This window comes from Loxodonta africana, chromosome 23, assembly GCF_030014295.1.
Source record: "Loxodonta africana isolate mLoxAfr1 chromosome 23, mLoxAfr1.hap2, whole genome shotgun sequence".
In the NCBI taxonomy this organism is placed as follows: Eukaryota; Metazoa; Chordata; class Mammalia; order Proboscidea; family Elephantidae; genus Loxodonta; species Loxodonta africana.
Genome location: NC_087364.1, coordinates 15,064,043 through 15,090,695, shown reverse-complemented (window position 1 = coordinate 15,090,695; position 26,653 = coordinate 15,064,043). Strand labels below are relative to the sequence as shown.

At 40.5% G+C, this 26,653-nt stretch overlaps 1 protein-coding gene across 2 annotated transcripts in view; it reads left to right on the top strand.

Annotated features, from left to right (window-relative positions):
• The window catches only part of PCCA (propionyl-CoA carboxylase subunit alpha), a 535,620-nt gene that overhangs the window by 13,482 nt on the left and 495,485 nt on the right, over window positions 1-26,653 (top strand). For both annotated transcript variants that reach the window (XM_064275258.1, XM_064275257.1), the window contains exon 2: window positions 19,351-19,428. In XM_064275258.1, the coding sequence (XP_064131328.1) occupies window positions 19,351-19,428 (78 nt within the window). The remainder of the gene's footprint in view (window positions 1-19,350; window positions 19,429-26,653) is intronic.

Genomic DNA, 26,653 nt, shown 5'->3' with positions numbered 1-26,653 from the left:
TTGGGTAAATACCTAGGAGTGTGATTGCTGGATTGTATGGTAAACTTGAGTTTAGCTTTCTAAGAAACTATCAGATTGTCTTCCAGAGTGACTGTACTATTTTGCATTCCCACCAGCAAAGAATGAGAGTTCCTGTTGCTTCACATCCTTGCCAGCATTTTGTGTTGTCAGTATCTTGGTTTTTGGCCATTCTAGTCGGTGTGGGGCTAAAATAGTGACAATGCCAAATGCTGGCAAGGATGTGGGACAATAGGAATTCTCATTCTAGTAGGTGTGTGGAACCCTGGCGGCCCAGTGGTTAAGAGCTTGGCTGCTAACCAAAAAGGTCAGCAGTTCGAATCCACCAGCCACTCCTTTGGGACAGTTGTACTCTGTCCTGTAGGGTCACTATGAGTCGGAATCAATTGGATGGCAATGTGTTTGGTTTGGTTTAGTAGGTATGTAGTGGTACCTCGTTGTTATTTTGATTTGTAATTCTTTGTTGATGTATATGGTTAAGAGTTGGATGCCAACCAAAAAGTCAGCAGTTCGAAACCACCAGCTTCTCCTTGGAAACCCTATGGGGCAGTTCTGCTTCGTCCAGTAGGGTCGCTATGAGTTGGAATCGACTCCATGGCAATAGGTTTGGTTTGGTAATGACATATGAAGGAGCTTGGGTGGTGCAAGTGATTTTTGATCAACTGGTAGCCTAAAGGTTGGTGGTTTGAACCCCCTCAGCCACTCTGCAAAAGAAAGGCCTGGCGAACTACTTTCATAAAGTTTGAAGCCAAGAAAACCCTATGGAGCAGTTACACTCTGTAATACATTAATTTCATCCAGAAGCACCCTTTTTCCAAATTAAGATCTCATTTGCATGTTCCAGGACATAGATGTGTCTTTTTCTGGAACCACCATTCAACCCATTATGCTTACTGTATGCCAGATACTGTTTAGAGCTGGAATAATGATGGTGACTGTCTATGCCGTCATTGAGCTTATATTTGAGTAGAGGAGACTGACAGTATTTACATAAACAGATGAATTCAAATAGTGCTAAGTATTAGGAAAGGAAAAATAAGATAATGGGATAGAGTGGTGGTAGTGTTGGGGTGGGGCCTGTTACCCTAAGGAGAACTGGGCAGGCTTTTCTGAGCATGTGGCATTTGAACTGAAACCCGAATGATGAGCAGGAAGCAGCCAGCCATGTGACAACCTGGGGGACTAGCATTCCATATAAAAGGAGCACAAAGGCAAAGGCTGAGATGGGAATTGCGTTTGACATGATCAGGATTGGATGTGTCCAGTGTGGCTGGGGCGAAGTGAACGTGGGGGGGAATGCTAGGAGATGGGGTAGGGAAGGTAGGTAGGGACAGTCATTTAGGGACTTGTATTTGGGATTTATTTTAATAATGGGGAGCCCATTGGAGAGTTTTAAGCAGACCAGATTTACATTTTAAAAAGACCACTCCAACAACTGTGTGAATGTTTTGGTGGGGGTGCAGGTGGGTGGGAACAGTGGAAGCAGAGAGACCAGTCGGGAGGCTAACGTAGAAGTCCAAGCTAGAGATCATGATAACTTTGCTAGGTTGGTAGCACTGGCGTTGGTGAGAACTGGTTAGATTTGGAATATTATGATGGTTAAGATTGTGCGTCAACTTGGCTGGGCCCTGATTCTCAGTGTTTATATGTGATCAGCCCCATGATGGGATCTGCTGTGAGTAGTCATTCAGTTGAAAGGGAGTTTCCATGGGTGTGTGGCCTGCATTTGAATATAAGTGGATGTTCTGGCTTTTGCCTGCTCTGGATCCTGCAGCTGGCACCTGTTCATCTGGCCTCTGGTTCTTGGGACTTGAGCTAGCAGCTTACCTGCTAATCTTAGGATTTGTCAATCTTCACAGTCTGTGAGCAAGAGCTCTTCTCCCCAACCTGCCGATCTTGGGTTCGCCAGCCCCTGTGGCTACATGAATCAGGAGAAGCCTCTGTCCTGATCCACGGACTTGGGATGTTCCAGCTTCTACAATCGCATGAGCCATTTCCTTGATATAAATCTTTTCCTGTGTGTATTTATACACTTTACTGGTTTTGCCTCTCTGGAAAATCCAGCCTAAGACAATAGTAGTTCTGTTGGCTTAGAAGAGAGATACAAAGAAAGGAATCAAGAATGACTTTTAAAATCCAGACACGAAAGGCTACGTATTACATGAATCCATTTATATGAAATGTTCGGAAGAGGCAAATCCCTAGAGACAGCAAGTAGATTTGTTAGAGGTTGCCAGGGGATGGGGGAAGGGCAGAATGGAGAGCAACTGGTAATGGGTAATATGTTTCTTTTTAGGGTGATGGAAATGTTCTAGAAGTAGATAGTGGTGATGGTTATGCACAACCTTCTGAACATACTAAAAGCCACTGAATTGTATATTTAAAGGGGTGGATTTTATGGTATATGAGTTATATCTCAATAAAAAAGAATGACTCTTAAGCCTACGCTGCTGGGTGATAGAGAAGGCTGAGTCTTGGGAAGGGAAATCCAGAGAACAGTGAAAATAACTGTTTTGATTGAAATCACGAAATCCAGAAGGATTGTTGATGTTATTTGTTGTTTGGGGGAGGGGTTGTCTAATGGTTGATGTTATTTGTTGTTTGGGGGAGGGATTGTCTAATGGTTGTCTAAAAGGCCTGAAACCACTTCCTCAGATGGGTAGGTGCTTCTGTGATTACTCAGAATGATGGAGGACGAAAGCTGATTTAACACCTGTTATCTCGTTTAAAGTTTAAACCACCTTCAAATGATTCCGATTTTATAGTTGAGGCATAGAGAAGTTCAGTAACTTGCCCAAGGTCACACAGCAATTAAGTGGTAGATTCAGGATTCAAATCCAGGTCTGATGTCAAAGCCTTTATTTTGCCATATTAACAAACCTAGTAGTAAAAAGGAGAAAGTGCAAGTTTATACCTTTTGGGCACAAAAACTAGCATGGAAAAAAGAAAACAGTAGGTGGTATAGCTGTCCCATTAGTTCATCAGGATAAACAAACCTTAACTAGCCTGGAATGTGTAGAATACATTACACATCGGCTACTAGAAATCCAATATATAACATCTTTGTTAGTAGTTAAAAAAAAAAAAAAAAATCCCACTGTCATCGAGTCAGTTCCGACTCAGCAATCCTGTAGGACAGAGTAGAGCTGCCTCATAGGGTTTCCAAGGAGCGGCTGATGGATTCGAACTGCTGACCTTTTGGTTAGCAGCTGAGCTCTTAACCACTGATCCACCAGGGCTCCCACTACCCCCTCCAAAAAAAAAAAAAAAAAAAAACAGATATTTCCCATGTACTTGGTTGTTATTAATCTGGCACTTTGTGAAAGTTATTGTTGTATGAAACAGTTCTAAGAAGGTGAGGTCGTCGGATTCCCTAGAAGTGGAGCCTGGTAAGGGATTAGTGTGCTTGGGAGAAGAGGAGTGAAGAAAGCAGCGTAGGGCAGAGGGACAAAGCTAAGCAAGGAGGGGGTCCCTACCTGGAGACTACCTGCAGTCTCATCCCACAGGGAAGTGCTAGAGCAGTGGTTTGCAAAGTGTGGTACCCCAGCCAGAAGCAGCAGCACCACCTGGGAATATGTTAGAAATACAGAGTCAGAACATGTAGGGGTGGAGCCCAGCCATGTGTTTTAAAGATTCCTCTACGTGGTTCTGATGCACAGGAAGGTTTGAGGACCCACTGCTCTAGATCATCACTATCCAACAGAAATAGAATGCAAGCCACAGATGTAATTTAAAAGTTTCTAGCACTCATATTAAATAAGAAAAAGATAAAATTAATTTTAAGAATGTATTTCATTTAACCCAGGAGACTTAAAAAAGTATTGTCATTTCAACATATAATCAATGAAAAAATTATTAATGAAATACTTTACACTTTTTGTCGTAGCAACTCTTTAACATCTGGTGTGTGTTTTCCACGTACAGCACATCTGAGTCTGGACCAGGCACTCGAAGTGCTCAGTAGCTGCATGTGCTTAGTAGCTACTGGAATGGTTCCACCTGGAGGTGAGGGGTTCTGCCTTTTGAACCCATTGTTGGTCAGTCACTGGTTGTCTGTCAGCCATATGCTTGAGAAGAAATTTCCAGACTAGGAGCAAGGGTGAGCCACTAGTAGCCAGGACAGCAGCTGGGTGATGGTGTGCTGCCTTGTAAAGAGGGTCTAGATGGGCTTCAACAACATCTGCTCCAGCTGTGGTGAGAGGATTGGTGGGTCAGGAGCCGGGATGGGATGAGGAAGCGTCACAGTTGATGTGGAAAGCTTCCTTCCTGATGCACTAGCTTACTTAGTATGGAGGCAGAACCCAGAGAATCTTGAGATTTGAGTAATGGATGTATCCTTTTGACCATTTCTCTCAAATCTTAGGTGTTAGCCTTGGCTTTTTACAGAAGTTTTTGGCAGACAGCACAAAATTGGGGTGGATACTGAGGCCCTGAAGACTAAATATTTAATGTCTGTTTGAAAGAAAAGCTATGCTTAAATTAGAAAGCCTGACGACACTAGTACCTTAAGAGTGGACATTCCCTCAGAAGGTCAGTGTGGGTCTGTTTAAATGCTGAAATAAGTAATCAGTTGATGCCTCTAACTTCATATCACACCACATGGGAGAGAGGGCCTTAGCCTGGATGGTCATGACGTTGGTTAATCCTTAGCTGATGTTTGCTTTTACCTTAGTAAGAGCATATTATGGCTCTATTGCCCCACAGCTTTTTTTTTGTTTAATATTGCAATTGTTTATTTTGTTGCTGTTACATTTCTGACTTCATTTGATAACATATTAGTGTTACCTTTATGAGATGGGATGTGTATGTATGGGCACTGTGTGTTATTTTTTCCTTGAGTATTCTTTTTTTTAATATTATTTTACTGTGTTTTGGTGAGAATTTACACAACAAATTAGGTCTCCATATAACAATTTTCGTACAAATTGTTCTCTGCCCTTGGTTACAATTTTTACAGTGTGTCAGCATTCTCATTTCTATTCTATACTGTTTCCATTGAGCTAACTTCTCTTCCCCTCCTTGCCTTCTCATCTTTGCTCTTGGGTAAATGTCAGCCATTTGGTCTCGCACAGTTAATTGTTTAAGTGAGAACATTGCTCATGGTTGTTATTGTTTATTTTATAAGGCAATCTGTTATTTGACTGAAAGGTGACCTGCAGAAATAGCTTCAAATCCAAGTTCAAAGGTTATCTTGTGGTGATAGTTTCAGGGATTGTAGGTCTGGCCTTTTTTAGGCATTTGAGTTTTGTTCTACATTTTTCTCCCATTCTATCGTGTATGTGGTCAGAACAATAGGTAGTGGTAGCTGGGTGCCATCTAGTTCTTCTGGTGTCTGTTTAGGGTAGGATGTGGTTCGTGTGGGCTGTTAGTCTTGTGGACTGGTTTCTTCTTTGAACTTTTAATTTCCTTTATTTTCTTTTGTTCCATATGAGTAGAGACCAGTAGTTGTGTCTTAGATGATCGCTTGCAAGCTTTTAAGACTAGATGCTACTGACCAATCTGGAATGTAGAATATTATCTTTGTGAACTATATTATACCAGTTGACTAAGTCGTCCCCTGAGATTATGGTCCCAGGCCTTCTAACCTAGTAAACCAGTACCACGAGTTGTTTGGATATGTCTAGAAAGCCTCCATAACTGTGCACCCTATGTGGTGGTGTTATTTATGTGGGTATATAAGCCACATATACAAATGTGTATGTACATATTCCTGCAGGTACACCTATACATGCGCGAGCATTTACTCACGTATGCCTTTCTATACACAATGCATCTGTAACTACTCATGTAACTCCACACATATTTTTGATTATTTTTACTGTTGTTGCAAAATGGTATATGTTACAGCATTACCCCCAAATTTGGATCAGTTTCTTTTTCTGATAATTAACCTGTTAATAGTTTTGTTTTAGTAGTATTCATCTCAGTGTCACTGCGAATATGTTAAGGACCATAGTCTTGGCTGTGGCAGAACTAGTGTTTAAATTGTTCTTTGAGATAATTGACTGGTGGGTTTATCATCTTAGCTGCCACCTGAGGCCACTTCTAGAGTGTGAAAGTAGGTACTGTTTTAGCATGGCTGGAAGGGATGCATCTAGATGGTCTAAAAGCTCTACCATCATCCCCTCCAGTTTTAGTTAACAGTTGTATGATTATTGTATTTTAGACTGTGCTAGGCATTTTGCTCATTCTGATTTAATCCCCGTTAACATGCCTTATGTCCTAGATAAGTACTGTTATTATCCCTGTTGTACATATGAGGAGATTTCGTATGCACCTAAGAAAGAGTCAAGATTTGAACCCAGGTCAGAATTTGTCTCCGTCTAGCCAGAGCTCTTAATTATTGCATTATTACTCTCATGGTAACTCCAGACCATTCTGGTGTAATCCTAAGAAGAGGGCGATTGCATAATTGGGCTTAGTTTTGTATAATACTCTGGTGTTTTATGAGCTTTATAAGGACTCATTTGATCCTTTTGACAACTCGGGGGGGAAACAGGAGAGGTGTCATCACCTGCACTGCATAGATGGGAACAGGTCCAGAGAAGTGATTTGTTCAGTGTCACAAAGCTATGAAACAGTGGAGCTAAGGCTTGACCTAGCTCTCATGACCCTGAAAAAAATTTCTTGCTAATTCCCATGTACCATGCTCTTAGCAGTTATTTCTTCTCTAAGTGTGGAAAATATGGGTAATCCTTATTCTTGCAGAAGGGGACCAGTTGCAGTGTGTTATTGAGAAGTCATTTTGCATAGCCTAACTTTTTACTTTTTGGCAGTGATAAACTTCATAATCTTTATAAATGGAGTTGATTAAAGTTTTTCTAAACCTCTTTGCTAGGAAATATCTTAAGTATTGTCATGGATTGAATTGTGTCCCTCTAAAATATGTGTATCAACCTGGATAGGCCGTGATTCCCAGTGTTGTGTGATTGTCCACTATTTTGTCATCGAATGTGATTTTCCTGTGTGTTGTAAATCCTACCTTTATGATGTTAATGAGGTGGGATAGGCAGCAGTTATGTTAATGAGGCAGGACTCAGTCTACTAGATTGGATTGTATCTTGAGCCAATCTCTTTTGAGATATAGAAGAGAGAAGTGAGTAGAGAGACAGGGAGACCTCATACCACCAAGAAAGCAGTGCTGGAAGCAGAGCCTGTCCTTTGGACTGGAGATTCCTGTGCTGAGAAGCTCCTGGAAGATTGATGACAAGGACCTTCCTCCAGAGCCAACACAGAGAAAGACTTCCCCTGGAACCGATGCCCTGAATTTGAACTTGTAGCCTACTAGTCTGTGAGAAAATTAATTTCTCTTTGTTAGAGCCTTCCACTTGTGGCATTTATGTTACAACAGCACTAGATGACTAAAATAAGTATCTTAAAAGAATTTTAGTCTGAGCTTGTAGCCACCTAATGTTAACAATCAGCAAACTTTAAAATTCCATATAGAGGTCCAAATGAGCAAATTTCTCTTTTTTCCCTTGTTTTTAAAAAGGAAAACATATTTTGTAGCTCTAAAAAATTGTCTGATTCCTGACCCATATATATTTATAACTTTGCACTTCCAGGAAGATCTGCCACAAGCAAATAGGAACAGAACTTTGATGGGGCTCAGTCCAAACCAGTTCAGACTCCCTGTGGGAATGGCCCACACTCTTGTTTTTCCACAGTAGCTCTGTTATGTTTCTGTAGATAGTATATGATTTCTAGTTCTAGTTACTGGCTAACCAGTGGCATCCATGTTTTTTAAAAAAAATTTGAACCACATTATCACAAATTCTTATGCGTACATGCTATGTGCTTTCTTTTTTGGTGTTGTATTTGTTGTTAGGTACTGTCGAGGTGGTTCTGACTCATAACAACTCTATGTAGAGCAGAACCAAACACTGCACAGTCCTGCACCATCCTCACAGTTGTTGCTATGTTTGAGCTCATAGTTCCATCCACTGTGTCAGTCCATCTCGTTGAGGGTCTTCCTCTTTTTTGCTGACCCTCTTCTTTACCAAGCACAATGTCCTTCTCCAGGGACTGGTCCCTCTTGATAATATGTCCAAAGTATGTGAGACGAAGCCTTGCCATCCTTGCTTCTAAGGAGCATTCTGGCCGTACTTCTTTCAGGACAGATTTGTTCATTCTTCTGGCAGTCCATGGTATATTCAATATTCTTCACCAATACCATAATTCAAAGGCATCAGTTGTTCTTCAGTCTTCCTTAGTCATTGTCCTGCTTTCACATGTGTATGGGATGATTGAAAATACCATGGCTTGGGTCAGGTGCACTTCAGTCTTAAAAGTAATGTCTTTGCTTTTTAACCCTTTAAAGAAGCTTTTTGAAGCAGATCTTTTTTTTTTTTTTTGATAATGATTGTAAAATAGTCTATCTTTAGAGCTAAGTCTTTTTTAAAAAATATTTCAAGAAACAGTTTAATTGATTAGGTGTAGTACAGATTTCTCCTATATTTTGAACAGATCTTAAGAACTTGTGTAGACTTGATTTAGTTTTTTTAAATAATTTTTATTGTGCTTTAAGTGAACATTTACAAATCAAGTCAGTCACATATAAGCTTATATACATCTTACTCCATACTCCCACTTACTCTCCCCCTAATGAGTCAGCCCACTCCCTCCTTCCAGTCTCTCTCTTCATGACGGTTTTGCCAGTTTCTAACCCTCTCTACCCTCCCATCTCCCCTCCAGACAGGAGATGCCAACACAGTCTCAAGTGTCCACCTGATACTAGTAGCTCATTCTTCATCAGCATCTCTCTCCAACCCATTGTCCAGTCCCTTCCATGTCTGATGAGTTGTTTTCGGGAATGGCTCCTGTCCTGGGCCAACAGAAGGTTTGGGGCCCATGACCTCTGGGATTCTTCTAGTCTCAGTCAGACCATTAAGTCTGGTCTTTTTAGGAGAATTTGGGGTCTGCATGCCACTGTTCTCCTGCTCCTTCAGGGGTTCTTTGTTGTGCTCCCTGTCAGGGCAGTCATCTGTTGTGGCCGGGCACCATCTAGTTCTTCTGGTCTCAGGATGATGTAAGTCTCTGGTTCACGTGGTCCTTTCTGTCTCTTGGGCTCATAGTTATCGTGGGACCTTGATGTTCTTCATTCTCCTTTGATTCAGGTGAGTTGAGACCAATTGATGCATCTTAGATGGCCGCTTGTTAGCATTTAAGACCCCAGACACCGCACTTCAAAGTGGGATGCAGAATGTTTTCATAATAGAATTATTTTGCCAATTGACTTAGAAGTCCCCTTAAGCCATAGTTCCTAACCGCCAGCCCTTGCTCCGCTGACCTTTGAAGCATTCAGTTTATCCCGGAAACTTCTTTGCTTTTGGTCCAGTCCAGTTGAGCTGACCTTCCGTGTATTGAGTATTGTCCTTCCCTTCACCTAAAGTAGTTCTTATCTACTAACTAATCAGGAAATAACCCTCTCCCACCCTCCCTCCCTCCCCCCCCTCGTAACCACAAAGACTGGATTTAGTTTTAAGAAATATGTGGTATAGACACTATGTATTCTAGCTTTATGTTACTGTTAGTTTCATGAAAGTAAATTTAGAGTCAGCTGACCTAACTAAACATTCTGTAGACCTTGGCCACTTAGTCAGAAATTCCAGAATACTCCTGGAATAGAAACTTATCTCTTCTGTTCAGCCAACTATAGCTTAGTTTATCTTTCATGAGCCCATCTAATGAGATAGAGTCCATATGTCCTGAGGTTTGTATTCCAAAAGGCACCCTAGAAACTTAATGCATAGTTTTTCAAGTCCTATAGAATTAACTCTATTTCCACCAAATAGTTCTGCATTTTTTGTTGTTCAGCTCAGAGCAATCAACAATAAGTGAGATTTGTGTTACTTTCTTCTTGGGCCATATATTCTGTTTGTCTAAATTAACTGCTTATCTTTAAATAAATCCTCAAGGCTCTTATGCACACGTCAGATACTCCTCACTAAACTTTTGCTTTTAGGCTAATACAGTTTTTAGGTTAGTAACCCACCTAAAACAATTAGCTTGTCACACTGTGGTGGCTTGCATGTTGCTGTGATACTGGAAGCTGTGCCACTAATATTTCAAATACCTGCAGGATTGCCCCTGAGAGACAGGTTTTAGCGCAGCTTCCAGACTATGACAGAGTAGTAAGAAAGGCCTGGTGATCTACTTCTGAGAATTAGCCAGGGAAAACCTCATGGATCACAACAGAATATTGTCTGACTTGCTTGCTTTGGATGTATCAACTAGAGGGATCAATTGCTGGAGGAGGATCTTTGTTGGTAAAGCAGAGGGCTGGGGTGACCTTTGATAAGATGCATTGGTACGATAGCTGCAGTGATGGATTTGCAACATGCCAGTGGTCATGAGGATAATGCAGGACCTGGCAACATTTTGTTCTGTGGTACCTTAGGTTACTATGAGTTGGAATCGTCTGGATAGCAGCTGTCTGTCTCTGCCTGCCTACCTAGGTTAGTAATGGACTTTAGAGTCAAGTCATTTAAGCTTTCTTTTTTCTTAGCAGAGAGCAAAGGGGTTAAAGTGATTTGTCCAAGTCGTGGAAATCGTGTAAGTTGAGCTAGGATTAGAACTCAGGTTCCGTGATTTTTTCGCCCAGTGTTATTTTCCAGGCATTATGCTGCATTCTGAGGAAGTCCCTTCCTTACACATAAACATCACTGTTCATTATCACTCTCTTAACTCTAAAGCTAAGTTCAGCCATTACCAAGAAGTTGATTCTGACTCATGGTGACCCCATGTGTGACCCCCATGTGTTACAGAGCAGAACTGAGCTCCATAGGGTTTTCTTGGCCATAATCATTACAGAAGGAGATCGCCAGCCTTTCTTCTGTGGTGCCACTGGGTGGGTTTGAACTGCCAAACTTTTGGTTAGTCAGTGAGCATGAACTGTTTGTGCCACCCAGAGACAAAGCTAAATTACGGTACCTAAAATGTCTGTCCTATATTATGTTGGCTTCTGCTATCAGGTACAATAGCTGCAATGGAATCAGTTATACCCTTTATTTGGTGGTGATTAAAGAAATGTGTACGATTCTTGCTTTTTGTAAAAGACTATGCTAATATGTTCCCGCAATGGACCATTATGGGCTTTAAAATCTTAGGAAGAATTTTTTAAAATATAAAGTATTTTGTTATTCTATTTTATTAAATTGATAAGGTGGTATATGCTGTTTCTTATGTAAATATCTTAGTGCTACTTTGCACGCATCTGGCAGTTTGTCATACTCTGGGGCTTGTGTGTTGCTGTTCAAAATACCAGCAGGGTCTCCAATGGCAGACAGGTTTCAGCTGAGCTTCCAGACTAAGACAGGCTAGACAGAAGGACCCAGTGGTCTACTTCTGAAAAGAATTGCCAGTAAAAACCTTATGAGTAGCAGCAGAACATTGTCTGCTATAGTGCCGGAAGTTGAGCACCTCCCCCAGGTTGGAACGGATACAAAAGACAACTGCGGAAGAGCTGCCTCCTCAAAGTAGAGTTGAACTTAACGACGTGGATGAAGTCAAGGTTTCAGGACCTTCATATGCTGATGTGGCATGACTCAAAATGAGAAGAAACAGCTGCAAACATCCATTAATAATCAGAACATGTAATGTATGAAGTATGAATCTAGGAAAATTGGAAATTGTCAAAAATGAAATGGAACAAATAAACATCGATATCCTAGGCATTAGGGAGCTGAGATTGTCTGTTATTGGCCATTTTGAATTGGACAATCATATGATCTACTATGCTGGGAATGACATGTTGAAGAGGAATGGCATTGCGTTCATTGTCAAAAAGAGCATTTCAAGATCTATCATGAACTACAATGCTGTCAGTGACAGGATAATATCCATACACCTACAAGGAAGACCAGTTGATACGACTATTATTCAAATTTACACACAAACCACTAAGGCAAAAGATGAAGAAATTGAAGATTTTTACCAGCTTCTACAGTCTGGAATTGATAGAACATGCAGTCAGGATTCCTTGATAATTACTGGTGATTGGAATGCGAAAGCTGGAGACAAGAAGGATCGGTAACTGGAAAGTACGGCTTTGTGGTAGAAACAATGCTGGAGATTGCATGATAGAATTTTGCAAGAACAAAGACCTCTTCATTGCAAATACCTTTTTTTCACCAACATAAACTACGACTGTACATGTGGACCTCACCAGATGGAATACACAGCAATCAAATCGACTACATCTGAGGAAAGAGACGATGGAAAAGCTCACTACTGTCAGTCAGAACAAGGCCAGGGGCTGACTGTGGAACAGGTCATCAATTGCTCCTATTCAAGTTCAAGTTGAGGCTGAAGAAAATTGGAACAAGTCCACGAGAACCAAAGTACAACCTTGAGTATATCCCACCTGAATTTAGAGACCAATAGATTTGACACGTTGAATACTAGTGACTGAAGACCAGGTGAGTTGCGGGATGGCATCAAGGACATTATACATGAAGAAAACAAGAGGTCATTAAAAAGACAGGAGAGAAAGAAAAGACCAAAATGGATGTCAGAAGAGATTCTGAAATTCCTCTTGAACGTTGAGTAGGTAAATCAAAAGGAAGAAATGATGAAGTAAAAGAGCTGAACGGAAGATTTCAAAGGGAGGCTGGAGAAGACAAAGTACAGTATTATGATGACATGTGCAAAGAGCTGGAAATAGAAAACCAAAAGGGAAGAACATGCTCAGCATTTCTTAAGCTGAAAAAACAAGAAAAAATTGAAACCTTGAGTTGAAATAGTGAAGGATTCTATGGGGAAAATATTAAATGACACAGGAAGTATCAAAAGAAGATGGAAGGAATACGCACAGTCATGATACCAAAAAGAATTGGTCAATAGTCAGCTATTTCAGGCGGTAGCATATGATCAAGAACTGATGGTAGTGAAGGAAGAAGTTAAAGGTGCATTGAAGGCATTGGTGAAAAACAGGGCTCCAGGAATTGACAGAATATCAATTGAAATGTTTCAGCAAATGGATGCAGTGCTGGAAGTGCTCATTCATCTATGCCAAGGAATTTGGAAGACAGCTACCAGGCCAGTGGACTGGTAGAGATCCATATTTATGCCTATTCCCGAGAAAGGTGATCCAACCAAATGCAGAAATTATCGAACAATATCATTAGTGTCACATGCAAGTAAAATTTTGCTGAAGATCATTCAAAAGTGGCTGCAGCAGTTTATTGACAGGGAACTGCCAGAAATTCAGGCCGGATTCAGAAGAGGATGTAGAACCAGAGTTATCATTATTGATGTCAGATGGACCCTGCCTGAAAGCAGAGAATACCAGAAGGACGTTTACCTGTATTTTATTGACTTTGCAGAGGCATTCGACTGTGTGGATCGTAACAAACTGTGGATAACATTAAGAAGAGTGGCAATTCCAGAACAATTAATTGTGCTCATGAGGAACCTGTACATAGATCAAAAAGCAAAAACCACATGATCTTATCAATGGACGCAGAAAAGGCATTTGACAAAGTCCAACACCCATTCATGAGAAAAACTCTCAGCAAAATAGGAATTGAAGGAAAATTCCTCAACATAATAAAGGGCGTCTATACAAAGCCAACAGCCAACATCATTCTAAATGGAGAGAGCCTGAAAGCATTTCCCTTGAGAACGGGACCCAGACAAGGAAGCGCTTTATCACCGCTGTTATTCAACATTGTGCTAGAGGTCCCAGCCAGAGCAATTAGGCTAGACAAAGAAATAAACGGCATTCCGGCATTCCGATTGGCAAGGAAGAAGTAAAATTATCTCTATTTGCAGATGACATGATCTTATACACAGAGAACCCTAAGGAATCCCCCAGAAAACTACTGAAACTAATAGAAGAGTCTGGCAGAGTCTCAGGTTACAAGATAAACATACAAAAATCACTTGGATTCCTCTACATCAACAAAAGAACATCAAAGAGGAAATGACCAAATCAATACCATTCACAGTAGCCCCCAAGAAGATAAAATACTTAGGAATAAATCTTACCAAAGATGTAAAAGACCTATACAAAGAAAACTACGAAGTACTAGTGCAAGAAACTAAAACGGACCTACATAAGTGGAAAAACATACCTTGCTCGTGGATAGGAAGACTTAACATAGTAAAAATGTCTATTCTACCAAAAGCCATCTATACTTACAATGCACTTCTGATCCAAATTCCAATGACATTTTTTAAAGTGATGGAGAAACAAATCACCAACTTCAGCTCTAATTATTATTATTTTCTTCTGGTGCCTGAGGGTTTCTTTTGTTGCTCTCTTTGTATTTGTTCAAGTTGTAGGGATAATTCTTTGATTTTGTCCCTTTCTTTTTGTATGTGTGCATTTATTGATATAAATTGGCCTCTGAGTACTGCTTTTGCTGTGTCCCAAAGGTTCTGATAGGAAGTGTTTTCATTCTCATTGGATTCTCTGAATTTCTTTATTCCATCCTTAATGTCTTCTATAATCCAGTCTTTTTTGAGCAGAGTATTGTTCAGTTTCCAAGTGTTTGATTTCTTTTCCCGTTACTGATTTCCACTTTTATGGCCTTGATGGTTTGTAATATTTCAAAGTTTAAGATTCTGCTAAGGCTTGCCTTATGACCTAATATGTGGTCTATTCTAGAGAATGTTCCATGTGCACTAGTAAAGAAAGTATAGTTGGTTGCTTTTGGGTAGAGTGTTCTGTATATGTCTATGAGGTCAAGTTGGTTGATTGTGGCATTTAGATCTTGTGTGTCTTTATTGAGCTTCTTTCTGGATGTCCTGTCCTTCACTGAAAGTGGTGTGTTGAAGTCTCCTACCATTATTGTGGAGCTGTCTATCTCACTTTCCAATGCTGATAGAGTTTGTTTTATGTATCTTGTAGCCCTGTCATTGGGTGCATAAATATTTAATATGGTTATGTCTTCTTGGTGTATTATCCCTTTAATCATTATATAGTGTCCTTCCTTATGCTTTCTGATGGATTTAACTTTAAAGTCTATTTTGTCAGAAATTAGTATTGCTACTCCTGCTCTTTTTTGATTGTTGTTTGCTTGATATATTTTTTTCCATCCTTTGAAGTTTAGTTTGTGTCTCTAAGTCTAAGGTGTGTCTCTTGTAGGCAGCCTATAGGCAGCCTATAGATGGATCGTGTTTTTTAATCCATTCTTCCACTCTCTGTCTCTTTATTGGTGCATTTAGTCCACTTACATTCAGGGTAATTATGGATAGGTATGAATTTAGTGCTATCATTTTGATGTCTTTTTTTGTGTGTGGTTGACAATTTTTTTTTCCCGCTTGATTTTATGTGCTGAGTAGATTTTCTTTATATACTGTCCTTTCCTCATATTTGTTGTTGTTGATTTTGTTTCTGCTGAGTCTGTATTTTTCCCTTGTATTGTATTTTGATGAGTAGGATGGTTTGTCTCCTTTGGGGTTACCTTATTATTTACCCCTATTTTTCTAAATTTAAAACTAACTTTTATTTCTTTGTATCGCCGTATCCTCCTCTCCGTATGGAAGTGTAGGATTACATTTCTTAGTTCCTCTTTATTTTTTTAATGTTGTCTTCTTTTATATCATAACATCGCTGTTACCCTGTTTTGGGCTTTTTTTTTTTTTTTTATAAATCTTGCTTTGTTTTTTGGATTTCCCTGGCTGGGTTGACTTCTGGTTGCTCTGCCCAGTGTTCTAGTCTTGAGTCGATACCTGATATTATGGATTTTCTAACCAAACAACTCTCTTTAGCATTTCTTGTAGTTTTGGTTTGATTTTTAAAAATTCCCTCAACTTGTGTTTATCTGGAAATGTCTTAATTTCACCTTTATATTTAAGAGACAGTTTTGCTAGATATATGATTCTTGGCAGGCAATTTTTTCCTCCAATTTTTTAAATATGTCATTCCATTGCTTTCTAGCCTGCATGGTTTCTGCCGAGTAGTCCGAGCTTATTCTTATTGGCTCTCCTTTGTAGGTGACTTTTCGTTTATCCCTCGCTGCTCTTATAATTCTCTGTTTATCTTTGGTTTTGGTAAGTTTGATTATAATATGTCTTGGTGACTTTTTTTTTAAGATCTATCTTATGTGAAGTTCTATGAGCATCTTGGATAGATATCTTCTCATCTTTCACAATATTAGGGAGGGTTTTTTGCCAACAAGTCTATAACAATTTTCTCTGTATTTTCTGTTATCCCTCCCTGGTCTGATACTCCACTCACTTGTAGGTTATTTCTCTTGATAGAGTCCCACATGATTCTTAAGGTTTCTTCATTTAAAAAAATTCTTTTATCTGATTTTTCTTCAAATATATTAGTGCCAAGTGATTTATCTTCAAGTTCAGAAATTCTAGCTTCTACTTGCTCAATTCTGCTCCTCTGACTTTCTATTTAGTTTTCTAATTCTGTAATTTTATTGTTAATCTTCTGAATTTCTGATTGCCATCTATGGATTTTTCCAGCTTATTAAACTATCCATTATGTTCCTGAATAATCTTTCTAATTTCTTCATTTGCTTTATCTGTGTGTTCCTTGGCTTGTTCTGCGTATTGCCTCATTTCTTTCCTGATGTCTTGAAGGGTTCTGTGTTTTAAACTTTTGTATTCTGCATCTGGATTCTTTGTTTTGAGAGCCTGTTGAGGTGATCATGGACTGTTTCTTTATATGACTTGATATCGACCATTGTCTCCAAGCTATCTATAAGTTATTGTATTAGTTTATGCTTGCTTACTGTGTCGTAGCTGCTTGCTTTGTTTTGTTTTGGTATACCCATATGGGTTGCTTGAGTGAGGTAGCTTGATTATTTTCACCTTTGGAGCTCTGGTGTCCTGTCCCCAGCTGGCTAGAGCTGTTATCAGATATATAAGTCTAGGAGTCCAATCAGTTTTCTTGTATGAATTCAGCTCAGGCTTCTAGGTAGCTGATCATCAAGTGTGTTGTACAGGCTCTGTACTAGAGTCTTAGAGGGGGAGGGGTGATTGGTGTATATACCGGTATCTGATTGCAGCAGGCGGTCACACTCGGAACAAGGCAGGGGGCTCACAATCTTCCCCCAAGTGTCTCTGAGGAAAACGCGTCTTTGTCCCCTAGATCGTGCTGGTGGGTGGGTTCTGCAGAGGGACCATGGGCAGCCAAAGTTTTTGGTTGTAAGGACTGGGAGGTACCAGTTATCTTTGGACCCCTGTCGTGGGTGGCTGGGTAATCTGAATGGAGCTACCAGTCCTTAGGTCCCTGATGTCGGTAGGTGAGGACCTTGTTTAATAGGCAAAGCAATGTCAAACGTCAAACACCCACCTCTCCACTGCACAGCTGAAATGGTTGGGATTTGTGAACAAGGGTGTATTCTCCCGAAATAGGCCCACACAGGTCCGTGCAGAAGGGAAAGGTGCTCAAGGTCCAAGGATGCTTTATGCATGGATAGGAGCTGCTTCTGTCCTGAGCTCCCCTGGTTAATGGAGCTAGCAAATTGTCTTTCCCCCCCAGTTGCAAATTTTTTCCTCCGCCATGGCCGGGAGGATGGCTCTAGGTGCTCACCATGGTCTATCTCAGGCCCAGCAATTCAGCTGCCGAAGCCTGCTTCTGGGTGGGTGGGGGCACGGTAAAGTATACACAAGTATTTAGCTCTTGCCCAGACCGCCGTTCTCCTCAGGTTCCTGAGGTGTGAGTAGGCTTTGTGGCTGGCTGCTACTCCCTGGGGAAACTGCGGCCGAACGCTAGTACCAGCCCGCTGCCGCTCCGGGAATGGTGCCTGAGGGCTCTCCGTGATTCAGGTCCAGTAACTCCTCTCCACTTCTGAACGGCATCTTCCTCCCCCTGCTCCTCAGTTCGTTGTCTAAGCTTGCCTTTGATGCTTAGGGCTCCCAGCTTGTCACGAATATACTCGTTTCACTTGTTTTTTCTAGTCTTTGTTGTCAAGAGTGCTCGCTGGAAGCGTCTTGACTATTCCGCCATCTTGGCTCCGCCTTTGTGGTATGTGACATTTTTAACCCTAGTATATTAGTCTACATGACTAGAAAGATCTTTCTTCAAATTTTTCTTGGTACGTTGCCTCTTACAGTTCTTCGGAAATTGTTTTGATGCTTTATTTTCTCTTGTGTGCCAACGTGATGTGTCTATTGTGGTGATTTATCTTCTACAAATATGGCATATTCCTTAGTAGTACATGTATTGATTGATAGAATATTTTTACCAGAAGTACATTGCATAAAGTATCCTAATGTGGTGTGGTGGATTACTTAATATGGCCCTTCTCGCCACAGTCTTTGTGATTCCCACACAGTGATTGAGTGCAACTATGCAAATGAGTGCTTGAGGCCCACCAAGGGGATTGCGTAGTTTGCTTATAATGCAGATAGGGTACATGGTGCCCTTGTTGGGGTGAAAAAATGAGTGCTTGAGGCCCACCAAGGGGATTGCGTAGTTTGCTTATAATGCAGATAGGGTACATGGTGCCCTTGTTGGGGTAGGACTATGCAAATAAGGTGTATGGAACTGTAATGAGGGGATTGGTCAGTTTTGCCCCCCTGCTAGGCTTAAAATGAATCATCCCAGAGGTGGAGGGGGGAGTTCAGTACTACCAAGAAAGAAGAGCCAAGAGTGGAATACGTCCTTTAGATCTGGGTTCTATGCACTGAGAACCTCCTAGGCCCAGGAAACAGGGAGCTATAACACCAGAAATGGTGGAAACAGCGAGAAGCCATGGCAAACATGACAGAAAACTTTTAGAAGAAAAACCAGGAGATCAGTAGGAGGTGGCGCAGTGGGCTTCCCAGCCTACAGAGTGAGAAATCTGAGGACTTTCAGGCAGGAGGCTTGTTGGCAGAGTAGGGTGCCTCCAGGCACTTGGCAGAGCTAAGCTCATTGACCCATGGAGTCGCTTAGGAGGTTTACTGGTGGAGTGGGGTGACTCTGGTGTTGGTGGAGCTAAAGAACTTTGTAACACTTGCCCGAATAGGGCAGAGGCTAGGCCGGCCTGCGATGGCGGCTAGCCCGAGATGCAGGGAGAGGCCTTCCATGGCACGCCCAAGAAGGCGTCCTGACTGAAGAACTGTATCCTGAGTCATTCCTGATCCTGCACTGTAACCTGTCACTTCCCTAATAAGCCCCATAATCATCAGAATTGTCTGTGAGTTCTTTGTGGCCCTTGCAGCGGATTATCAAACCCAGCAGAGAAGTGGAGAATGCTGTGGGAGGGATGGCTGATGTCAGAATTGGTAAAGGGATGGAGGGTATGTTTCACCTCTGTTTCATAGCAGTCAGCCTTGAGCTGCTGATGCTGATGGTGCTTCTCCTTCAGCTCTCGAGATCAGATGAGGAGGTCTGATGCTGTTCGTTTACATTTCTGTAATTTATTTTCCTTTTTTTTGTAGCATGTTCCACACTATTCAAGATTGCGCTTAATGGTGTCCCGTAGTTTCTCTTCCGTGGAATACGATCATAATGAAAAAGTAAGTATTTAAAACATGCTCTTAACTGCTGATTTACAATGGTTTAACTTTCTCTACACTGTGTTCAGTGGACAGATTAAATTTTATTAATGCTGTGCAATCATTTATTGCTCCAGCATCTTAGGTTTCATAAGTGCTCAATCTTTCTATTTTTCTTCGTGGGCCAAAACTTGAGACTATTTAATTTTGCATTTGTATCTATAAAGAAAATTGAATACATTTTCAAACCCACCTGGCAGTCTGCTTCCTGAAAGTCACAGCTTTAAAAACCCCAAGGAGAAGACAACTCATCAGACATGGAAGGGAGTGGACAATGGGTTGGAGAGAGATGCTGATGAAGAGTGAGCTACTTGTGTCATGTGGACACTTGAGACTGTGTTGGCATCTCTTGTCTGGAGGGGAGATAGGAGGGTAGAGAGGGTTAGAACTGGCAAAATTGTCACGAAAGGAGAGACTGGAAGGGCTGACTCATTAGGGGGAGAGTAAGTGGGAGTATGGAGTAAGGTGTATATAAGCTTATATGTGACTGACTTGATTTGTAAACGTTCACTTAAAGCTCAATAAAAATTATTAAAAACAAAAAACAAAAAACCCCGAGGAGTGGGATCTGGTCTTTTTTTTTTCTTCTGTGAGTTAGAATTTTGTTCTACATTTTTTTTCAAGCCCTTTCCAGGACCCTTATTGTGATCCCTGTCAGAGCAGTGAGTGGTGGTAGCCAGGTACCAGTAAGTTGTACTGGACTCAGCCTAGTGGAGGCTGTGGTAGCTGTGGTCCCTTAGTCCTTTGGACTAATCTTTCCCTTGTGTCTTTGGTTTTCTTCATTCTCCCTTGCTCCACATGGGGTGGCCTTTTTTTTTTCTTTTAATTGTGCTTTTGGTGAAAGTCTACAGAGCAAATTATTTTCTCACTGAACAATTAATACACAAATTGTTTGTGACATTGGTTGCCAACCCTGTGATGTGTCAACACTCTCCCCTTCTCCACCTGAGTTCTCGCTTTCCTTTTGTCCAGTTTTCCTCTCCCTTCCTGCTTTCTCATTTTGTTTTTGGGTTGGTGTGCCCATTTAGTCTCATATACATAATTGAACTGCGAAGTACATTCCTCACGTGTGTTATTGTTTGCCTATAAAAAACCTGTTGCCGTTGAGTCAATTCTGACTCATAGTGGCTCTATATACCTGTCTAATCTTTGGCTGAAGGGCGAACCTTGGGAGTAACTGAGTTAAAAGGGTGTCGGGGGGCCATACTCTTGGAGCTTCTTCAGTCTGTGTCAGATCAGCAAGTCTGGTCCTTTTATTGTAAATTTAAATTTTGTTCTGCATTTTCTTGTGCTCTGTCTGGGATCTTCTGTTGTGATCCCTGTCAGAGCAGTCAGTGGTGATAGCTGGGCACCAGCTAGTTGTCCTGGGCTTAGCCTGGCAGAGGCTCTGGTAGTTGTGTTCCATTAGTTTTCTGGACTAGTCTTTACGTCTTTGGTTTTCTTCATTCTCCCTTGCTCTAGCTGGGATGGGACTAGTAGATATATCTTAGATGGCCGCTCGCGGGTTTTTTAGACCGCAGATACTACTCACCACAGTAGGATGTATATTTTCGTTATAAACTGTTAGGCCAGTTGAGCTAGATGTCTTCGGAGACCATGGTCCCCAGCCATCAGCCTGGTAACTTGGTCCCTTAGGGAGTTTGGATGTGTCTGTAAAGTGTCTTTGGCTTTGCTTTGGCCAAGCTATGCTGACTTCCCTAGTATTGTGTACTGTCTTACCCTTTACTAAAGTTACCGCTCATGTACTATCTAGTTGGTATTTTTCTCTCTTCACCCCTTCCCTCCCTCATAAGCATCCAAGATTGTTTTTTTCTGTTTATAAACCTTTTCTTGAGTTTTTATAATAGTGCTCTCATACAATATTTGTCCTTTCGTGATTGACTTCTCTCATTCAGCATAATGCCCTCCAGATTCATCTATGTTGTGAGATGCTTCACAGATTAATCATCGTTTTTTATTCTTGCATAGTATTCCATAGTGTGTTCGTACTGTGGTTTGTGAGCGTAGCTGTTTTGTCCCCTCAGGAAACTTCCAGCGTTTTTACCCCAGATGACTTCATTAGCACAATTTTAGAACAGCTGCTGTAAAAGCCCTTATTATCTGTTATGGTAACTCATGCCTCTCTGTCTTCATAATTGCTACGATAGGTGTATATATATGTATATATATATTTTTTAGAGTATCTTCAGGGTGTATTTTATGTGACTCTCCACAGTAGGTTAAAGTTCAGGTCGTTAAGTGATGTGTACCTATTTTTATAAGCTGGCTATTTTTTTTTTTTAAACCCTATCTGTATTTGCTGTAACTCCCCCATACCTACTTCATGCTTGAGCTACCCAAAGATAATATTTGTAGTTTTTAGTACTACCCCCTTGGGTGTAGCTGCCTCTACTCATGACGTTCTCTGCACATGTTTTAAAGTTGGTTTAAGTTTATTGGTTTGCGTATTCTTTTATACATGTAGTCTATCTGGAAAATTATACAGAAAAATTGTAATAACACTTGCTTTGGGGCAGGGTGAGGTGTCTTTACAATATAAATGTTCTCCTTACTTATCGACTATCTCATCTGACAACTTGCATTTATGGGAACAGTAAAAAATCTACTGTCCACTTATTTCGTGCATTAATGGCATACATTTGGCAGTAATGAATGCCGAGGTGCCAGGTGAGAGTAATGCTGGCTTTGGTGGTTAAGGTTATGTGTCATCTTGGCTGGATTTCAGTGGTTTGGGTTTTATGCAATGATATGATGTGGCACTTATGCAACAGTGTTACTTGGCAGTTATGTAATGATATAATTTGGCACCTATGTAATGATGTGGTCTTCCTCCATTTTGTGATCTGATATAGTCATCCCCTGTCTTCGCATAACACTGATTTCGCATAACAGCCTGTTCTTTGGAACCTAACCATGTTGGTAAGGGAAGAAAGGGTGTATTTTCTTCTATACCTTTTAAATTTTGAACCATATACATTTATTATTGATTTTTACAAGGAAATTTTATGTGTGGAAGATTGATTAGCTTTATTGAGTTCACACACTAATTGGTAGTACATTGATAGCCAGGTGTCAAGTGCAAATATTTGTTGTGATACAGGTTTTTTCTAGTTAAAAAAATAGGAAATATAGTTAAACAAATAGGAAATGTAGTTAAACAAATTTCCTAATTAAAAAAATAGGGACGCGTTCCTAGATTAGGCCCAAAGGGGTAAATAACAATAGCTATAACTAACTAATACCTGTTGAGTATATATTAGAGCTAGGCACTATCCTAAACAAGTTGCTGTTACTAGGTGCCGTTATGTCGATTTGGACCCATAGTGATCCTGTGTACAACAGAAACAAACACTGCCAGGTTCTGCACCATCCTCACAATCTTTGCTATGTTGGAGCCCATTGTTGCAGCCATTGTGTCAATCTGTCTCCTTGAGTATTTTTCTCTTTTTCACTGACCCTCTGCCTTACCGAGCATGATGTGCTTCTCCAGAGACTGGTCCCTTCTGTTAACATGTTCAAAGTATGTGAGGTGAAGTCTTGCCATCCATGCTTCTAACAAGCATTTTGTCTTTACTTCTTCTAAGACGGATTTGTTTTCGCAGTCCATGGTATATTCAATATTCTTTACCAACACCATAATTCAAAGGCATCAATTCTTCTTTGGTCTTCCTCATTCATTGTCCAGGTTTTACATGCACGAGGCGATTGAAAATATCATGACTTGGGTCGGGCACACCTTAGTCCTCAAGATGACATTTTTGCTTTTTATTTTATTTCTTATTATCTTTTTATTAATTGACCTTTAGATGAAGGTTTATAAAACAAACTAGTTTCTCATCAGACAGTACACACATTGTGGTATGACATTGGTTAACAACCCCCTGACATGTCAACACTCTTCCTTCTCAACCCTGGGTTCCCTATTACCAGCTGTCCTGTTCCCTCCTACCTTCTAGTCCATGCCCCAGGGATGGTGTGTCCCTTTAGTCTTGTTTTGTTCATGGGCCTGTTCAATCTTTGGCTGAAGGATGTACCTCAGGAGTGGCCTCATTACTGAGCTGAAAGGGTGTCAGGGGGCCATACTCTCAGGGTTTCTCCAGTCTCTGTCAGGCCAGCAAGTCTGGTCTTTTGTTCTGAGGTGGAATTTTGTTCTGCATTTTTCTCCGGCTCTGTCTGGGACCCTCTATTGTGATCCCTGACAGAGCAGTCAGTGGTGGTAGCCAGGTACCATCTAGTTGTACTGGACTCAGTCTGGTGGTCATCCTCCATCCTTACATAATACCGATTTTGCATAACAGCCTGGACTTTGGAACCTAACCATGCTGATTGTTTGTTTTTGTATGTAAACCTTTTCATGAGTTTTTACAGTAGTGGTCTCATACAAGATTTGTCCTTTTGTAACTCACAGATTTCACTCAGCATGATGTCCTCCATATGCATCCATGTTATGAGATGCTTCACAGATTCATTGTTGTTCTTTATTGTTGTGTAATACTCCATTGTGTGTACATACCACAGTTTGTTTATCCAGTCTCTGTTGATGGGCATCTAGGTTGTTTCCATCTTTTTGCTATTGTGAACAATGCTGCAGTGAACATGGGTGTACATATATCTATTCACGTGGTGACTCTTGTTTCTCTAGGGTATATTCCTAGGAGTGGGATTGCTGGATCAAATGGTATTTCTATTTCTAGCTTTGTAAGGAAGCACTATATTGTTTTGCAAAAGGGTTGTATCGTTTTGCATTCCCACCAGCAGTGCATAAGAGTTCTGATCTCCTGGCAGCCTCTCCAACATTTGTTATTTTCTGTTTTATTGATTCATGCCAGTAATGCTGGGGTGAGATGATTTCTCATTGTGGTTTTGATTTGCATTTCTCTGATGGCTAGAGATTGTGAGCATTTCCTCATGTGTCTGTTGGCCACGGAATGTCTTCTTAGGTGAATTGCCTGTTCATTTTCTTTGCCCATTTTTTAATCAGATTATTTGTCTTTTTGTTGTAGAGGTGTTGGATTTCCTTGTAGATTTTAGAGATTAGACTTTTGTCTGAGCTGTGCTAGCCAACAATTTTTTCCCATTCTGTAGGTTCTCTTTTTACTCTTTTCTTTTGGTTAAATCTTTTGATGTGCATAATTGCGTAATTTTTAGAAGATTCCAGTTGTCTAGATTACCCTCTGGAGATTTTGTGTTATTGGTTGTGATTTGTATCCTGTTAATGGTGTGTATTAGGGCCCCTAGCTTTGATCCTCTTTTTTCTTCTGTGAACTTTATGGTTTTTGGCTTTACATTTAGGTCTTTGATCCACTTTGAGTTAGTTTTTATATATGGTGTGAGGTATGGATCCTGTTTGTTTTTTTGGAGATGGACATCCAGTTTTACCAGCATCATTTATTAAAAAGACTGTCTTTTCCCCGATTTGATGGACTTTGGTCCCTTGTCAAAGATCAGGTGACCCTAGGTGGATGGATTTACATCTGGGTTCTCAGTTCTGTTCCGTTGGTCAATATATCTGTCGTCGTACCAGTACCAGGCTGTTTTGACTACTGTAGCTGTATAGTAGCTTCTGAGTTCAGGTGGTGTGAGTCCTCCTACTTTATTTTTTTTTCAATAGTGCTTTACTTATCTGGGGCTTCTTCCCCTTCCATACAAAGTTAAGGATAAGTTTTTCCATCTCTTTAAAGAATGTTGTTGGTATCTGGATTGGTATTGCATTGTATTTGTAAATCACTTTGTGTAGAATTGACAGTTCCACAATGTTGAGTCTCCCTATCCATGAGCATGGTATGTTTTCCCATTTATGCAGATCTGTTTTGGTTTCTTGCGGTAGTGTTTTGTAGTTTTCTTTGTATAGGTCTTTTACATCCCTGGTTAGATTTATTTCCAAGTATTTAATTTTTTCAGGGGATATTATGAATGGTATTGTTTTTCTGATTTCTTTTCTTTGTTCCCTTTATTGGTGTATAGGAATCCAACTGATTTTTTTGTACGTTTATCTTGTATCCGGAAACCCTGGTGGTGTAGTGGTTAAGTGCTGCAGCTGCTAACCAAAAGGTCAGCAGTTCGAATCCACCAGGCACTCCTTGGAAACTCTACCAGGCAGTTCTGCTCTGTTCTATAGGGTCGCTGTGAGTCAGAATCAACTTGACGGCAGTGGGTTTGGTTTTGGATCTTGTATCCTGCAAGTCTGGTGAATCTTTCTATTAGTTCCAGTAGTTTTCTCATGGATTCTTTTGGGTTTTCTAAGTATAGTATCATATCATCCTCAAATAGGGACACTTCAACTTTTTCTTTACCAACTTGGATGCCCTTTATCTCTGTTTATTGCTTATTGCTCTAGCTAAAACTTCCAACACAGTGTTAAATAGGAGTAGTGATAAAGGGCATCCTTGTCTTGTTCCCGTTCTCCAGGGAAATGTTTTCAGCCTCTCTCCATTGAGAACGATGTTGGCCATTTATTTTGCATAGATGCCTTTATTGTGTTGAGAACTTTCCCTTCTAAACCTATTTTATTGAGAGTTTTTTTTATCAGGAATAGGTGTTGGTCTTTGTGGAATGCCTTTTTTGGTCTGTTGAGATGATCATGTGATTCTTTTATTTCCCTTTTTTTATGTGGTGGATTACTTGGATTGATTTTCTAAGGTTGAACCATTCTTGCATACCTAGTATGAATCCTGCTTGGTCATGGTGTATTATTTTTTGATATGATGCTGAATTCTATTGGCTAGAATTTTGTTGAGAATTTTTGCATCTGTATTCATGAGAGATATTGGTCTGTAACTTTCTTTTTTTGTGGTGTCTTTGCCTGGTTTTGGTGTCAGGGTTATGGTGGCTTTATAGAATGAATTCAGAAGTATTGCTTCCTTTTCTATATTCTGAAATAGTTTGAGTAGTACTGATGTAAGCTCTTCTCTGAATGTTTGGTAGAATTCTCGAGTATATCCATCTGGGCCAGGGCTGTTTCTTGTTGGGCGTTTTTTTTATTACCTTGTCAATCTCTTCTCTTGTTATGGGTCTGTTCAGATTTTCAAGAGCATTTTGTGTTAGTTTGGGTAGGTTGTGTGTCTCTAGAAATTTGTCCATTTCCTCTAGATTTTCAAATTTGCTGGAGTATTGTTCTTCATAATATTCTGTTATGATCTTATTTATTTCAGTTAGGTCTGTTGTAATGTCCCCAGCTTCATTCCTT